Genomic DNA, 18,082 nt, shown 5'->3' with positions numbered 1-18,082 from the left:
CTTCTGTTTTTTTTTTTTTCCTTTCTCCTCCATGGTGGGACCAGAGATACACAAGAAACACAGGTAACAAGTGATAATTATGACTTTGCTAGACCTATGAATACAAATACTTCTGCGGATAAATATGAACAACTACGGAAATAATATAAAACATTTGGTAGATAGGATAAAAAAGAAAGAAATATCAGTACACAGAAAGAAAATAAGAAGCAAGATCACATATTGCAGTCCTGTTATGAAGGCAGAACTTACCAAAACAATTACGCAACAAGAGAAGGGCCCTGTGTGTTACCTGCCTGCCGTCCTCTGCTGCCGCTCGCCTGCTGTAGTGGCTGAAGGTGGGAAGACAGCTCAGGAGGTTGTCATCTTGTGGTGTAAGGCAGGAGTCACCTCACAGAAGAAAGGAAGACGGTAGTTATTACTGTGACCGTGAATTATGAAGTTTTGATAGTAGATGCATGGGAAGTAATTAGAGGGAGAAATATTGGCGCCTCTAACAACAGTAATTACAAGGATGGGGCATGGTTGTCATATTAACTCACACACACACACACACACTTAGCCCAGTCAATATCAATAATAGATAAAATACAGTGACACCAACAAGTAAACACACGCACACACAATCACAGCTCACCACAGTTCATGCTCCAGTGTGGTGAGCAGCGCGGCTGAGATCACCATGTCCCTGGCCTCCAAGGTGACCCTGGGCGCTGCGTGTTGTGTCACCGCAGCCATCGTGGGCTACGTGCATCTCAAGCAGAGCATCGACAGGTGTGTGACGCGTGTGGTCTGTCCATCACACACCTGTCTCATCTCCCTAACTGCTAGATAGAAGATTTGTACCTTTAATCATATGCAATTTCTCTTTACATTGTTGTACTGCAGCTACTTGTACATATTGCATTTTTGTTTCCCCCTGGGGGTATGAGAGTAGTAACCTGCCGTGGTGCCTACAGAGAGAAGCTGCATGAGGGAGTGATCCGGGACGTGGAGAGGCAGCAGCGGCGCAAGGCAGAGAATGTATATTTGTTGCAGCAACAGTCTGACCTCACCAAGCAGCTGAGGCAGGAGCAGCAGCAGAGGGAGGCAGCACAGCAGGCTGCCACCCCCACCTAGCACTGAGGTAGGGATGGGAAGGGATCTAATTGTAGGGAAGATAAAGGGAAGGGTTTTTAGGGATAGTTTGAAGTTTTCTTGTGTGTTTTGGTTAAGGAACCGCTCTAATAAGAGATCTAATTCAAGATTTTTAGGGATATTTTGAAGATTGATAGTTTTCCGTGAGTTTTGCCATGTTTTGATTTAGTAATGATCGTTTAACTTGAGCAGTCTGCCAGTGTTAACTGTTGCAGGAGAGAGAGAGAGAGAGAGAGAGAGTCTATCTGATTTGCACAATAAATGTGCACCATATTTAAGAAGCAAGGCAGTGAAACAGTGATGAGAAACCATAATTTTTAATTTCAACAAATGCAACAAGAGTAGTTGAGTCACGTCAGTTGCCAGGTGTGGCAGACACCCACAGACACATCATCATTTTGGAGCAACACAGGCAATTACCAAGACCAAACAAAACTAGGGAAATAAGTAGATTTTGTTATCAGTGCATGGAAGGAGAGTAGTAAATGTTGGTGCAGGAGCCACTGTCACCTGTCACAAGGGTGGTGTGGTGAGGGGGACAGTGGAGGCTCACCAGGAGGAGGTGTTGCAGTGAGAACCAAGCACCTTACCAGCATGTGTGGCCTGCTGGTGCCGGCGCTCACCAGGGACGCACTCTAAGGCCAGTGTCTGCTGCTGCACCTCAGCACTGCAGCCTACCAACCACAACACTGGTTGCCCACACCTCTGTACCGGACAGTGTGTTACTCCGCCAGGCAAACACTTCCTCTCTGTGTTGTGGATCATGCAAGAAATACAGTGACACAAAGACAGTGGTGACGGAATGAGCACAATAACAGCTGCACCTCACTCACTCACTACTGTGCTCCGGTTACAACTGCAGCACAGAAACTTTGCAGCAAGAACGGTACATGAACACGTAAACACTGTCACTAGGCGATGCTCTTGCCTGCCGAGTGGCCCAAGTATTCCCGTCTTCTTTAAAAGTGTCACAAATTACTATCTTTGTGGTCTCACCAGAACCTTTGTTTATTGTACATTTTATGGACAAATAAATAATTTTGTAGGTTGCAATTAAATGTTTTGGTGTAAGAACAGTCAGTTTGCAGCACATTTTAAAACAAGACATGAATACTTGAGTCAGTCACAAGGAAAAGCATCACCACACTCTGGACATTGAGTGCTGTGGCTCAGTAACCACACCAAACTCCCACACTCCTGCTGGTGCTGTGGCGAGGGGTGACAGTTGGGTGTTGAGGCAACGGCAGTGACACAGGGACTCCTGCTGAACCAAAGCAGACAATACACTCAACAAACTGATGACTTGTGAGCCGCCTGTACATGAAGCAATAAAGAACTTCATAATTGCCTCTCACGGAATTCTGATTGTACACAAACCAATCTGGCAGACAAGCTTGGCAGCAGCACAACACAGCACCAGACAGGCTGCTGGAGAAGCTTGATAGCCAAAGTGGTGGTGGTGGTGGTGAGGGAGGGAGGGAGGGAGGACATGTGATTCACTAATAATCACAAACACAAAACTGTTCTGACAACTGTAACTGTTGAGTGTGACGTCACTTCTCCCAGCAGCAGTAGTCTTCACCAGCCAGCACTTCAACTCAGGCACAAGGAAGTCTTTTTGACCAGCACTCCTCTTCTTTCTTCAGCTATACCACCTGTATATAGGGACTGGTGCTCTTGGTAGGCCTTTCTTTCACTTTGGTTGCCCTTGGCCAGTTCCCCTCTTACATAAAAAAAAATAACAACAAAATCACATGTGCCTGCAGTGCCCACATTGAGGGGACAACCACCTCCCAGCACTGCACACTTCTCCATACACACTAAGTCTATTCCTAGGCCACATAAATTACAGGACAAAATACAGTGGTGGGTAGGAGCACTAAACACTACGACTAGACTCAACATTGATGTAGGGGCCGCACAAGACTTGGGCCGTGAAGTGCGTAGCTTTGACGCGCGGTGAACTGAGGAGTAGGGAAGCTTGATAATTTAAGGCATTGGGAGATATGACGATCAGATTTGCAAACTTGTCACTGATGCTTAGGAGGTAAAATAATATGAATTGTGTATTTACATTTGTACCACTAACTTTGAGGCTTAAGACAAATGTTTAAGACAGGTGAGGAATATAATTACTCATATTTACATCCATTTTACACTGAGTTATACGCGGGAGACACAAGATCTGATGCAGGGTACAGTAGACTTAAAGATACAGACTTAAGAGACACAGCGTCAAATTACACAACGCCACAGGTACAGACGCAGTGTTCCAGAAGATACAACTCAAGGCTCGAACCGGGTGTGACGAGTCGACGCAAACTAAACTAATGGAACACCTAACGTTTGAGGGAACATACGGGCTGACCTTCCTTCCCACTCCAGGCCAACTCACAAACGAGCTGGCCAAGAGTATCACAGCTGCTAAAAAGGCTTTAAAAGGATGACAACACAAACACAACACAAACACACCAGGAACAGGAGGAGAAACACAACACAAACACACCAGCAACGAGCAGAAAATACGAAACATACACCAGCAACACAAAACGGGAAAAATGCAACAAAACCAAAACCACAACAGCAAGAAAAGGAAAGGCAATACAACAAAAACCACCAGGAACGTGAGAAAATATGCGTTAGTGAGAATATTAAAGCAGAAAATACAACAACAAACATACCACCAACAAGAGGAGACAAAATATGCATTAGTGAGGATATAAAAGTGGAAAAGACAACACAATAAACACAGTGACAGTAGACACATAGAAAATACACAAGCAGAGAAAGAAAATGTATGTCAGCAAGAATATAAAAGTAAAAAACACATCAACAGTTAATACAAAAAAAAATTTGTTAGTGAGAATACAAAAGTACAAAAAAAATTTCCCACGATCAAAATACAAGTGGATTATACAGTAGTGATGCGAGGAGTGTGAAGACTGTGTATGTGTGTGTGTGTGTGTGTGTGTGTGTGTGTGTGTGAGGGGCAGAACAGCACCAAGATGCGAGTGTGTGGTGTGGTGCTACTCGTGTGTGTGTGTGTGTGTGTGTGTGTGTTTTGACAGTGTTGCCACAGTCTTGAGTGTTTACTATATGTAGTTTGTGAGTATCTAGTGGTCTGTTTGTGTTCCATCCTTGCAGTTTGTTTACTGAGTACGAGAGGAAATATGGTCCATTTTAACATCAGTGGCCCTTTTTCTCTCTGTCTCCATTCTTTGCCCTTGACCAGTGCTCTTCTTATATAAATAATAAATAAATAAATAAATATATGTCACTCAATGAATATATGTTTCAGCAAGCCTCACCACGTGTCAGAATATTGGTGAGTGCAGGAAGCTTGTGCCAGTTAAGAAATGAGGCACTGAACTAAAACCAGCTTGCAAGGATAGACAGACCACTGGGCTTGGTGGAAGTGCAGTTTAAGTATCATACAGTACAGTGTTGATGTATTCAGTATAGTTGATGTGTATATTACAGGAGTGTTGGTGTGTATAATACACCACAGGTTGAGAATACCTTATTCAAAATGCTTCACCTCAAAAGTGTTCTTGATTTCTGATTATTTACTATACATCTATCAGTCCAGGAATGTAAGGAAGGTGAGAGGAATGTGAGTGTGCCGCTGCCCTGCTGGGGGACATTTGCCTGGCTCGCAGATGGCCAGCAGGAAGACTTGGGAGAACAGTGCGATGAAAGGGACACAATGAGACATTTCTTGCCCTCATCTCAGACAACCTACTGCATTCATAAGCTTTACTACAGTGCAGAGTGTTCAGTGTGTGCCTGGTGTGGCAGGGAGCCTCAGTCACCTGCCTCTGCAGATTGCTAGCCGGAGAAAATGTTAAAATTCAAATTGGAGAGCAGTTTTTACTGAATGAGTATCACTGCCAGACCATCAGTAAAGATTCAGGAGACAAACTGTTGTAAGGCAAATGTTCAGTGTGTGGTTCAGTGCAGTGTGTGCTGTGCTGCAGGAACGTGTGTGTGTGTGTGTGTGAGTGTGTGTGTGTGTGTGTGTGTGTGTGTGTGTGTGTGTGTGTGTGTGTGTGTGTGTGTGTGTGTGTGTGTGTGTGTGTGTGTGTGTGTGTGTGTGTCAGATTGACATCCTCATTAAAACGGGTCAGCTGAGGCACAGTGTTTACTTAACAGTGATACCTTAGTGAAATGCCCACCCCTCCACCCACACTCCCACTAGTGCTCTCTCTCTCTCTCTCTCTCTCTCTCTCTCTCTCTCTCTCAGCATCTAAAAATAAAAAATAAATAAATGCAAAATTTAGAGCCATAACTCAAGATATTATCCTTGTTTTTCAGGTAGAGATGACATGCAGTAAAGGTGGGAACAAGCCTTAAGATGAGGACATCAATCCTTCAGTCTCCTGGAAGTGTGATGCAACTCAAGTGTGACAGCAGTTTAAAAGGGCAAGTCTCAAACAGACAATTCACCAAACTGCACAGACTCACGAGGCTCAGCTCTGTTACAAGACTGGCAATATTAAAGGAAGTGAAACAAGCCACTGGAAGAGATTGTGCTGAAATATCTAATTTAATTATTTCCAATGTTTGTAATAGTGGTGGTCTGCACTGTCAGCAGTGCCTGGAGCAGAGTGCCTGTCACCTCAGACATTTGTGATATATTGCAATAATAAACATTGTGTGTGTATACATTTTTAGCACCCTGTATATACCAGTCTGGAAGAACCTCTGAGGGGAGGCAGTCCAGACAAGACACCAAGTCTGGCATCATTATAGGAACAAAAATACAGAGGAGCATCCCAGTTAATATTTAGAGTGAGAAGCAGAGAAGCTGGTGCAGTGGTGGAATGGTTGGCTTCCTCCATTCCTCTTCCAAGAATTAGGAAAAGCTGTCCAGCGCATTACACTGACACTTCACTGACTCTCACTGTGTACTAGGTTGGCCTCTCAATGAAAGAGAATGAGGTGTACACACACATGAACACATACACTCAAAGTCATACACACACACACAATCTTAGGACTTGAGCCTTCATGGAGGAGACAGCAAAGCCTCAGTGAGCCTCACACAAGGGTGAGCTGTAGAGCACCATGACAGCCAACCCTCTCAGGCACCAGACAGCACCAGGGCAGCCCTCCAGCACAGGCCCTATGGGCAGCATCACCGGTGCTCCTTGCTCTCCATTCACCCGTCAAACACTGCTCCTCTTCTTTGCTCCACACACATCCCTCCAATGCACTTAATATTGCTGGGCTTTTTGTGTCAGTGATAGGACAGTGTGAAGATGTCTGACAAAACATTAATGGTTGATAACTTGCAGCTTTTATCATTCTGGCCAAGGTATTCTCACCCTGCAGACAAGAATGGCACCACACACCAAAACCTAACACATTACACACACCCCAAACCAGGGGTCACTTATAAAATAAAATAAGTAATCTCTGAATGTTTCACTCTCAGGTATCTCTGGATTAAAAAAATAAAGCAGATCATTACCATTGCAGACAGTGTTGCCAAGGTGGGACAGAACTAGTTCAGACATCTCAAAGGGGAAATTCTGCCACACACAGCAAGAGAAACAAGTGGCTGCTGTACACCATTACAAGCCGCAGTGAGAGAAGGACGTGCGGGAGGTGACAGACCAGAGAAAAGACAAATGAGACCTCGAGGTGTTAATGACCAATAGTGAAGATAATACTGACCAATTAACTGTTTTAAGGTGAGAGAGAGAGAGAGAGAGAGAGAGAGAGAGAGAGAGAAAGCACCTGTCAATACATAATAAATTGAATGCTAAATATCTACACTTGAGGAAACATGTACATTCAACTTTGTGTTTGTGTACTAACATGAAACTTGTGACTGTAGGATTTTTACACACACACACACACACACACACACACACACACATACCAAGTCAGGCACAAACTAGTCAAGTAGTTACAAAGGAAATAATGGCACATGGGATGCTGTCTTCATCAGCTTCTATCTAACACAAACTATACTAACATAAAGTATGGCATACATTGTGACTAGGTAAAACATTGGCCATAACATTACATACTCAACTCATACTGTTTACTGAATGGAACCCACAGTCTTTTGTGCTAATTGTTAAAAATCACCTCTTGATAACTTCACTGTGCTTTGCCAAGATGCCACCACAGTCCTGGCAGCAACTTCCTTGTTTACACACGCCAGGCTGTCACTTTATGGCGCCTCGCAGGACACCAGTGAGAGCAGCCTGTCTGTCCCTTGCTTGGCTGTCAGGCGCTGCATCAGGACTGTTCCTCCCACACACTGATGGCCGATCCTTTCCTGGTGGTGTGAACGCTTCAACACTTGAGGTCATTACCAGTGGTGGGCACACTGCTGCTAATCTGTCAACTCCTCATTAACAAAGCTCACTTTCATCAATATATCTGCATTTCCACTAATGCTGAAAACTGTTGAAGGATTAACTAACCTCTACTAAAATGAATAATGGTAACCCAAAATTCATACATGTTGGTTCCAGTCCATTTACATTGTATATTCTATGTTAGATATTATTATACAGCAAATATCACTTAGTATATCAACATACATACATACATATATGTACATATTAACACACACTGGTGAGAAATAAGCTCACCATTAAAGCCTTTGCTGCCACTTGCTCAAAGTAACCAAACACTTACTACCACTTGTTCATTTTGATCTTGAAGCACACTATGATCACCACACTATGATCACCACCTCACCTTGCCACACTGCAACTTAGAGAGCACTTGTACCTAAGCTGCAACATATTAAAATTCCAGCACCTTAAGGGTCTCAGGGCCTACAATACCAAACCAAAGCCACACACTCATATCACAAATGACAGCAGTCATCATCAGCTGCTGCCACGTCTTAACAAGGTCACCAGGTCAACAGGTCACCATTAGCAACATACAGCTCTGAGTTAGCAGATGAGGTGTTTATGGAAGATAACTCTCTGGTTAGCTGTGCCCACCACTGGCTATTAACTGTGATCTCAACAACCAAATAAGCCTATTTAGGGGACTGTGGTAGTGGAGACAAGGAGTACATAAAATAGGTGAGGAGTAATTCTGTGTGGAGGAAACAACAAACAAACTAAAACTACTTGGTCATCACTACAAGTAACTAACCATAAAATGATGCCTGGGAAAAATACACACACACACACGCACACACACACACACACACACACACACATACAAACCAAAACCAAAACAAGACAAGACAAACCAAGCAAAGACTCTCAATAAATGCCATCGCCAAGCTTTGTGTGGGAGCGCCTCACTCAGACTTGTGACGCCGAGCTGTGTCTGACCAGCCTGGCACAAGTGACACTCAAACACAATAGGTAATCCTAGTTCCATACTCTGAAACACTTCTGCCTGCACCCCGACTGCTTTCAAAAGGCTCTAGTTTAAGTTACATGGGTTTTTATGGTCTTTTTATGATTGTAATGAAAGATTAACGCTTCTGCCTGCACCTCGACTGCTTTCAAAAGGCTCTAGTTTAAGTTACACGAGTTTTTAATTATCTTTTTATGATTGGAGTGAAAGATTTAGCATTTTTACATTATTAACAGCTGAAACAGTCTTGAGAGCACGGCTACTCATCTCTGTGGCCTTTGAAAATAGCTATGATGAGAGAGCAGAGTGTTTCACAACATGTGCCCTAGTAAGTGGCCCCCCAGCTAGCCATCGACGAGTGTCTTCCAGGGTGCCCCACAGTGCCCCTCAGCCTGGCACTGCTGGCCCCCTTTGGTATAGTAAGCGTGTGTGCCTCGTGCCAACTCCCCTCGGCACTGAGGCTGAAACGAACCGCCCTCAATCCTGTGGTCATGTCCAGCAGTCTGTGTGGTCAAATACTGCAAATTTTACACTTAACAATGACAGGATGTGTTTAATTTGAGAAAGAAACATTACCAATCTCAAATTTCCATGCCAAAGTTACAAAACCCATCTGTAGCGAAAGTCTACAAATTTTACGCTAAATAACAGAATAGCTTAAAGAATAAAGGTTGCCAAACTCAAACATTTCTACACAATCAGTACAAAATTACAAAAAAAGCTGCCAAACTCTAATTTCCACACAAAAGATATAAAATCAACCTAAGACAGTGAATGCAAACTTGAGCCTTGGTGAAGGGGAGGCAGTGACACCCTTCCTGAGCCTCAGCCATGGAGAGAAGTGGCCAGCACCTTCCTTCACCACCTTTATATTTCCAGTCGCTGCTCACCACTATGCATTTCAAGACTGAGTGATGAGTGAACCTTGAAAAGAGAGAGAGAGAGGAAGAGGGAGACTATTCTATCCAAACAGCCACACTCGCATTGATAGACTGCTGAACACGACCCGGGATCTCTTAGTCATACCCTCAAGCGTCTGTGCTCCTCCCAAGTGAGACAATCACCCGGCTGGATGTTCAACTAGTACGACCAAGTGTGTAGAGTTTTATATCTGACATTGTGACATTTTAAAAGATTCATGTGGGATGTACTGAGTCTTTCAAGGATGTCATGATTCTAGTGATAGATGAACAAGCTTTCATGAAGTTTGTAAGTGGTTTCATCTCCGTGCAGTGATGGTTTTTCAACAGAGTATCTGGTTAATCTCTGTGGCCTTGGATCTGAGAAGAAACCTTTATGAATAGCCTAACACAGGAAATCTCTGGTGTTTTCAGGCTAAAAGTTAAGTGTTGGCTTGGCTAGTGGGTGTTGGGGCATGGAAGTTTGCCCAACGCTGACTGAGAGGACAGCTGCTGAATGCCTCCTAACAGCACCTCGACACAAACTCCGCACACACCACCCACAGTGACTAGCCAGCAGATGCACCTCGGTCGCCACACTTGGGAGGCACGCAGACAGAGAACAATGTAAAAATGTGGGACTTATTTATGGTGTCCCTGAAATAGTGACTAGGGACTTAGGGAGGCTAGGTTACACAACGCCTCTGCTTTTAGGGATACTCAGATCCCTCGCTGGCGTTCAGTACAACACACGTTACTCCCTATGTCTATGTAAACATGTACATGCACATTCTGGTAAAGCAGGATATAATACAGGTGTTAAGTGCTTTGAATATCAACATGTCATGCCTAATACGCCACCTCATAACGTGGCTCGAGTATGGAGAGATTAATACGTACGAACGCGTGTATAAGAAACAAATGGTAGTGGTAGTAATACGTACCAAGACAAAACTATATCACTTGGCCAAACATTGAGTACGTACAAGACAGCACCACAATGATGCTCTCCGACAACTCCTCACATGCTCGTCACCCGGCTTGGTGGTGACTTCAGAAGGACATGGTATCCTTGAGAGCTGAGTGAAGCCTGTTGGCCTGCCTCTGGATGTCTGGGTCGTGGTGGGAGGTGAGGAGTGCCTCAGTCTTGGCCACCAGTCTATCCCGCACTCCGACGCCAAACAGCCGGGCATACCTGTGGCGGAATGCTGTGTTAATGGGTGTCTGGCAGTGGTGTGTCATCTTGCAGTGGTCGTAGTCGTAAATAAAGTGATCTTATGTATCTATTTTCATTGTTTTTGTTTGTTCCTTATGATCTTGAGTTCTCTGATCTGACAGTATTAAAAACCTAACAAATAAGATTCCTAAAAGATTACAGTTTCTTTGATATTACCAATCTTAAATTCATTGGTCTTATAGTCTTGTAAAAAAGTGATAATCAAGATGTTTACCCTATTGGAGGACTTCAGACTGAGGGAAGGATGCAAAACTGGATAAATATGGCATGCTTCTCAATTACTGTCAGTGGGTGTGCTAATGTATGAATTCTTTTTATGGTTACCTCTTCTCTGAGCTGAATAAATGTTGAGGTGCAAGTTTGAAGTGTGATTTTTAGACACCACTGTTAATGAAGTGAGGGAATGGTGTTCAAACCTTTTCATAATTAGTTATCTGTTCAGTGGCTATGATGAGTGAATATGACAAGTTGCATCACCATAATGGAACATGACAAACTTAGGCAAGTGTATCACCAACTGACTGCTTGACTGACAATTAAAACATACTAGATCTAGATTAAATAGGCCTGTGAATGGATAGGATACAGTAACATATCCTTAACTGAACATAAAGAGAAGCACCTCACTCACTGACTGACTGATTGATAGGGGAAAAAAAAAAAAAAAAAAAAAAACAGGATAAAACACAAAATGCAAAACCACGTGACTATGAAACTTAAAACTGAATCAAAACACAAAACTTAAACAAGATAAAAGAAAAAAAAAAAAAACACTCCACTGACTCATTGACTGACTGACTGACTGAAGGGAGAGACAAACCACAGCAGCCTCAATCACTTGGCAACTCGACACATGGAAGCCAAAGCAGAAAACTTGTGATAAAGAGAATTAGAAAGAATATTAAAAAGATCAAGATTCTCAGGTCAGAGGAGATGAAATGCACACCTGCCAATAAGCAACACCTGAGTGACTAATTAGAAGCTGGTAACTCAATGGTGCAGATGAGAAGGTGTGTGTGTGTGTGTGTGTGTGTGTGTGTGTGTGTGTGTGTGTGTGTGTGTGTGTGTGTGTGTGTGTGTGTGTGTGTGTGTGTGTGTGTGTGTGTTGGGAAGTGAAAGAAAAATCAAAAGACAGAGAAAGATGGAGATAGAATGTCTGTTTGTGAGAGAGTAGAAAGATGAAATATGAGAGAAAAGAGATAGAAAGAAAATGGGTTATATAAATGTGAGCTGGTAGCAGATGAGAGGAAGAATGAAAAGAAAACCTGACAGAAAGAAACAGAGCGAGAAAGACGAAAAGATAATGTACACACAGAAAAACACAAAATAAGATTATAGGCATACAGTTAGTGAGAAAGGAGAAAACAAAAGTAAACAAAGAAATGAACAATGACAGAAACAAAGGGAGAAAGAGAGCAACAAAAGGGAGGAAGAGGAAGGGAAAGAGAAAGAAAATAAATAAAAAGGTTATAAAAGAGTACCAGATGAGTTAGGGAAGAAAGAAAGAGAAAGAAAAGTAACAAAACCAGAAACAGAAAAAAGAAGAGGAAAAGAAACAAGTCCAGAAAAAGAGAGAGAGAGAGAGAGAGAGAGAGAGAGAGAGAGAGAGAGAGAGAGAGAGAGAGAGAGAGAGAGAGAGAGAGAGAGAGAGAGAGAGAGAGAGAGAGAGAGAGAGAGAGAGAGAAAATAGGGTGAAGTACTGAAGTGCCATAAGTGCCAGACAATGCACTTACCTGTCACCTGTCATGCTTGGGGTGGTGGCGCCCTCTCCTCTGCAACATACAGGCATGCATCAGCCTAGACAAGCTCAGGTGTGTGGAGAGCAGTGGGGAGAGGCAACGAATGCTCCAAGATAGAGAGAGAGGGAGAGAGAGAGAGGGACATGGACCAGACAGAACAGTGGTCAGTCTGTTAGCCGAGCAGAACAGGTGTGTGTGTATGTGTATATGTGTGTTCTATTGATATTTTCATGTTAACTGCTCTTCTGATCCTGCTAACTGTATGTTTCCCCTCCTTCCATGACCTCAGTGTATCAGACTTTACTTTCTCTTACTCCTATTCTGTCCACCTTCCTAATGCAAGAGTTTACCAGTATTCATACTCTTACTCCTACTCTGTCCACCTTCCTAATGCAAGACTTTACCAGTACTCACAATCTCTCATCCCTTTCCCTGGTAAACTCTGGAACTCCCTGCCTGCTTCTCTCACCACTATTCTGTCCACCTCCCTAATGCAAGAGTTTACCAGTGCTCACAACCTCTCATCCCTTTCTTTGGCAAACTCCGGAACACCCTGCCTGCTTCTGTATTTCCACTTTCCTATGACTTGAACTCTTTCACAAGGGAGGTTTCAAGACGCTTAACACTGGGCAATCTTTCTGGTCCTTTTTCTATAGGGACTGGCACCTCTAATGGGCCTTTTATTCTTTTATATGAATTTTTGTTGCCCTTGGTCAGTACCCCTCTTGAAAATAATAAATAAATAAAAAAAAGTCTGTTATTTGCTTGTTTAATTTTTCTTGGTTAACCGAATCTTTTTTTTTTTTTTTTTTTTTTCCTCCCATTTTTTTGTACTCTAAGTTTGTTTTCAAGTATATAAAAGTTCACCTTCCAGTCCTGCCCAGTGATACCATTGAGGTGTGTCTTGTTTATCTTGTCCTAATTAATGAGTTGATTTTTGCATCCCCACACCTGGTTATAATCATTAAACTGACTCTCATACCTGTTAACGTGTGTGTGTGTGTGTGTGTGTGTGTGTGTGTGTGTGTGTGTGTGTGTGTGTGTGTGTGTGTGTGTGTGTGTGTGTGTGTGTGCAAGACAAAAACTACTGGAAAAAAATCATGCAATAGTAATTTTTGTACATGAATTTTTTTGTCACTCTGAAATAAACAAATAAATAAATAAACAATAACAATAATAATAATAATAATAATAATAATAATAATAATAATAATAATAATAATAAGCTTAGTTGTTAGTGGACGGAAATGACTTAATTAGTTTCCGTGTTGATCATAATTTAAAAGACGGATTAATCTTAACACTTTTGTCTCAATACCAATTATCCTAAAAAAATAAATAAATAAATAAATAAATAAAAAAAAAATCCAGCCTTATATCCCAACTGAGATCAAATGTGTGTGTGTGTGTGTGTGTGTGTGTGTGTGTGTGTGTGTGTGTGTGTGTGTGTGTGTGTGTGTGTGTGTGTGTGTGTGTGTGTGTGTGTGTGTGTGTGTGTGTGTGTGTGTGTGTGTGTGTGTGTGTGTGTGTGAATGGAGATAACAATCAAAAGCACACACGCACACACGTACACACACAGTAGCATGTAAGTTTCCTGCACGTACAGACAGAAAGCGTTATAATGCTACACATGGCCACTACCGCGTTCTGTGTGTGTGTGTGTGTGTGTGTGTGTGTGTGTGTGTGTGTGTGTGTGTGTGTGTGTGTGTGTGTGTGTGTGTGTGTGTGTGTGGGATAGAGTCCTGTTTATTTAAGTGTTTGTTTTCATATATGTTATAGAATGGGGAAATTCAATAAACTGACAATATTTTTAGGCTAAATCTCCATCATGTCTACTTAAAACCTGCTTGACAAACCACACCTTGAATTTGTGAGGAATATAACCAAGGAGATAATGGTGATACTTCTCACAGACAAGACTGCAGTGCATGCCATAAAACATTACGCAATATTTCAACCTTTTTAGCCTCCAGTTGCTGTTTAAACTCCTGTATCAGTGTGATTGTTAAGGAAGACTCACAAATCCCTAGACTAGACACAGAATGTAAAGATCACTAAGTAAGACGCTAAATATTACGATAGATCTCAATTTTCCGAGCCACTAGTTGCTGTTTTAACTCCTGCATCTGTGTGTTTATGAAGAAAGATGCACACTATTGGATTACTAGACAAGAAGTATTGTGGCTAAGGAAACTAAATATTATGCTAGATCTCAATTTTCCAAGCCACTAGTTGATGTTTTAACTCCTGGATTTGTGTGGTTAAGAGGGAAGACTCAAAACTGAATCACTAAACCATTAATAAACAAAAGGAAATATTTTGTAGCTTAAAAGACTAAATATTATGCTAAACCTTAACTTTCTGACCCACTAGTTGCTGTTTAACTTCCCACATGTGCAAGGCTAAATTATTCGAGCATTAACAAGCTGGAGAAAGAATGTAGACTAAATATTATGCTAAACCTTAACTTTCTGACCCACTAGTTACTGTTTAACTTCCCACATGTGCAAGGCTAAATTATTCGAGCATTAACAAGCTGGAGAAAGAATGTAGACTAAATATTATGCTAAACCTTAACTTTCTGACCCACTAGTTGCTGTTTAACTTCCCGCATGTGCAAGGCTAAATTATTATAGCATTAACAAGCTGGAGAAAGAATGTAGACTAAATATTATGCTGGATCTCCTCTTCCATACCACTAAACACTGTCGTAACTTCCGCATCAGTGTGTTTACGAAGGTCACACCACTGAGTCGCGAGAGAATATGGCAGTATGTACAGGTGAGTATACTAGCTAGACAGAAAGGCTCATAGGGACAGGTTGTCTTAGCACAGGGGCACCAGAAGCATCACATCTCTAATAATATATCTTTCTTTACTAATTACAAGCTGGCACAGGTAAATATCAGCACCAGTTAAAGAGAGAGAGAGAGAGAGAGAGAGAGAGAGAGAGAGAGAGAGAGAGAGAGAGAGAGAGAGAGAGAGAGAGAGAGAGAGAGAGAGAGAGAGAGAGAGAGAGAGAGAGAGAGAGAGAGAGAGAGAGAGAGAGAGAGAAATTACCAAACTACGGAAGCTTTTAATTACAGCTAAGAGCTTCACACACACCCTAAAACTAATGATCTCAAGAATTGTTAAAGGGAATGATCTAAAAAGCATGATATTGTTGTAGCATCTCAGCCTGTATTCTGAAATGCTCGGCTCTCTCACCATGACTGTTTTCAAAGGCCACAGAGATGATTAGCCAGGTTCTCAAGAGTGTTTCTCCTGTTAATAATGTAGAAATCTTGTTAATCTGCACTAAAACCATTAAACCACCCTTGAAAACCCATGTCACTTTATCACAACTACATTCAAAGGTCACATAGATGATTAGCCAGGTTCTCAAGAGTGTTTCTCCTGTTAATAATGTAGAAATCTTGTTAATCTGCCACTAAAACCATTAAACCACCCTTGAAATCCTATGTCACTTTATCACGACTACATTGAAAGGCCACAGAGATGATTAGCCGGGTTCTTAACTGTTTCTCCTGTTAGTAATGTAGAAATCTTGTTAATCTGCCACTAAAACCATTAAACCACCCTTAAAAACCCATGTCACTTCACCATAATACACAGAGATGATTAGCCAGGTTCTCAAGAGTGTTTCTCCTGTTAATAATGTAGAAATCTTGTTAATCTGCCACTAGAACCATTAAACCACCCTTAAAAGCCCATGTCACTTCACCATAATATTTCAAAGGCCACAGAGATAATTAGACTGTTTCTCCTGTTAATAATGCAGAAATCTTGTTAATCTGCCTCTAGAACCGTAAAAGCACCCTTAAAAGCCCATGTCACCACTATAATATTTCAAAGGCCACAGAGATGGTTAGCCAGGTTCTCAAGACTGTTTTTCCTGTTAATAAGTTAATAATGCAGAAATCTTGTTAATCTGCCACTAGAATCATAAAAACACCCTTAAAAACCCATGTCACTTCAATTGGAGCCTTTTGAAAGTAGTGGAGATGCAGTGTGCAGTTTCAGAATACATTTCCTTCATCTCACTCTCCCTCCACCACTAGGGCCAAGCATTCTAACTAAGGGGAAGGTGGTGGTGTGTGCTGTACTCCTGGTAAAGTTTATAAGTATGCAGCGTCACTCTCTCTTTCTTTGAATAGATTGATAAGATGTGTTTGATATCTTTGTTTTTGTTCTGATGTGTTGGTGAGTGTGATGAAGGGAAGGGAAGGGAAGAGAGGGGAAAGTAAGAAAAGGAATGGTGAAAGAATGGCAAAAGAAGGGAAAGAAAGAAAGGTCAGACAAAGAAAAGGAAAAAAATGAAAAAGATGATAGGAAAGAACAGGAAAGAAAAGAAAGAAAGAACAGAAAATAAGACAAATATATACTACTACTAATGACAGGGTATGGTCAACACCTCTGTAAAATCCCCTTGTACACCATCAATAACCTCACTACAGCCTGGTAATGAGTCAAAATACAACACCAAGTTTGAGAATTGTACCCTGAGGAGTAGAGCGCACACCACGTTTGCTATCCACTAGAGAGAAATTAATATACAGGGCCTTCATTTGCTTAGTATTGAAGTGGCTCACCTGACACACTCACTCACACACACACACACACACACACACACACACACACACACACACACACACACACAAGGATGAAGGATAAAAAATGATGAAATAGGTAAATAAAACATACATTGCAGAAGGAATTAAAAGATAGAGAAGATAAAGAAAGACATACTGATTACATGCTAAATGATAGAAAAGCTGAGGAAAATGAGAGGAATAAGGTATAAAAGAATAGAACAGGTAGCTGAAACTCTCACAGAAAAGAAATTAGGATAGGAATGATAAATTAAACTCTGGAAAAGAAACTAACAAGACAGAACTGATAAATAAAACTGAGAAAGACATAAGAGAATTAAAAAAATATAGGAAACAAGCCACAAAAACAAGATAATATATATATATATATATATATATATATATATATATATATATATATATATATATATATATATATACACACACACAAAAAAAAAAGGCAGAGAAAAATTGAATAAACTAAAAAATAAAGAAAATAAGGCACAAAAAAGAATAAATAAAAATAAATACAGAAAATTAAGCAAAAAATAAAATTAACAAATAAATAAATAAATGAATAAACAAAAAAATATATAAATGAAATAAGGCAGAAAAAATAAATAAAACAAATAAAAATAAGAACCATCATCTCAGTCTACTCCGCAACAAAAAATAAGAAAAAACAGAAAATAAGAAAAAAATAAACACCACCACCACCACCACTCACATAGTATCAGGGGCAGCTGCCTTATTCTCCGGGGGCAGGTCAACACTGGGGTCAAGGTCATCCTCCGCCACAGCGTGTGCCAGTGTGGCCAGCAGTGTTAGCACCCGCAGCAGCACCGCCTCCTCCGTGCCGCCCTCCACCAGCACACTCAGCCTTCGGGGGCCCTAGGGTGATGAGTAGGTAACATCAGCACTCTTGTTTAGGTTAGGTTAGGTTAAATTGGTGGGATTATTAACATGTCACTTTGGGTTACCTCAGTACTCTTGCATGGGTAATAAAAGTACTTCAGTGGGATACATTGGCTCTTCCAGCATTTCAGCACAGGTTATATTGGCAACACTCAGCCGCCATGCCCTCAGGAGTGATGTGAAGTGCTTGGCAATGTCACTTTTGTATGGGTTTTGTCG

General features: G+C 41.5%; 2 protein-coding genes across 7 annotated transcripts in view; one reads left to right on the top strand and one right to left on the bottom strand.

The window, feature by feature from the left end:
* The first annotated feature begins 216 nt into the window (after positions 1-216).
* LOC135094679 (protein PET117 homolog, mitochondrial-like) lies at positions 217-5,798 on the top strand. 4 transcript variants are annotated; one of them, XM_063994993.1, is made up of 4 exons: positions 217-338; positions 655-774; positions 960-1,126; positions 5,452-5,798. In XM_063994993.1, the coding sequence occupies exons 2-3, from the start codon at positions 683-685 to the stop codon at positions 1,117-1,119; spliced, it is 252 nt and encodes an 83-aa protein (XP_063851063.1). In that variant the 5' UTR covers positions 217-338; positions 655-682; the 3' UTR covers positions 1,120-1,126; positions 5,452-5,798. The 4 variants fall into 4 exon arrangements, with proteins under 4 accessions (XP_063851063.1, XP_063851062.1, XP_063851061.1 ...); XM_063994992.1 differs by having other exon boundaries at positions 221-411; XM_063994991.1 differs by having other exon boundaries at positions 221-411; positions 643-774.
* The window catches only part of LOC135094678 (armadillo repeat-containing protein 10-like), a 27,925-nt gene continuing 11,281 nt past the window's right edge, over positions 1,439-18,082 (bottom strand). For 2 of the 3 annotated variants that reach the window (XM_063994988.1, XM_063994989.1), the window contains exons 10-12: positions 17,676-17,839; positions 12,351-12,389; positions 1,439-10,575 (exon numbers count right to left, since the gene is read on the bottom strand). In XM_063994988.1, coding sequence (XP_063851058.1) covers positions 10,434-10,575; positions 12,351-12,389; positions 17,676-17,839 — 345 coding nt within the window. In that variant the 3' untranslated portion in view covers positions 1,439-10,433. The remainder of the gene's footprint in view (positions 10,576-12,350; positions 12,390-17,675; positions 17,840-18,082) is intronic. The other variant, XM_063994990.1, reaches the window with a different exon arrangement.

This window comes from Scylla paramamosain, chromosome 46 (assembly GCF_035594125.1).
Source record: "Scylla paramamosain isolate STU-SP2022 chromosome 46, ASM3559412v1, whole genome shotgun sequence".
NCBI classification, from domain to species: domain Eukaryota; kingdom Metazoa; phylum Arthropoda; class Malacostraca; order Decapoda; family Portunidae; genus Scylla; species Scylla paramamosain.
This window is presented reverse-complemented; position numbering and strand designations above follow the sequence as displayed.

What these genes read in the sequence shown, in the direction of transcription:
- LOC135094679 (XM_063994991.1), top strand. Translation starts at nt 236, where the DNA reads ATGAAGGCAGAACTTACCAAAACAATTACGCAACAAGAGAAGGGCCCT. An exon ending in TCACAGAAGAAAGGAAGACG is followed by an intron (nt 412 to 642) that starts GTAGTTATTACT and finishes AGCTCACCACAG; the next exon opens with TTCATGCTCCAGTGTGGTGA. An exon ending in CTCAAGCAGAGCATCGACAG is followed by an intron (nt 775 to 959) that starts GTGTGTGACGCG and finishes TGGTGCCTACAG; the next exon opens with AGAGAAGCTGCATGAGGGAG.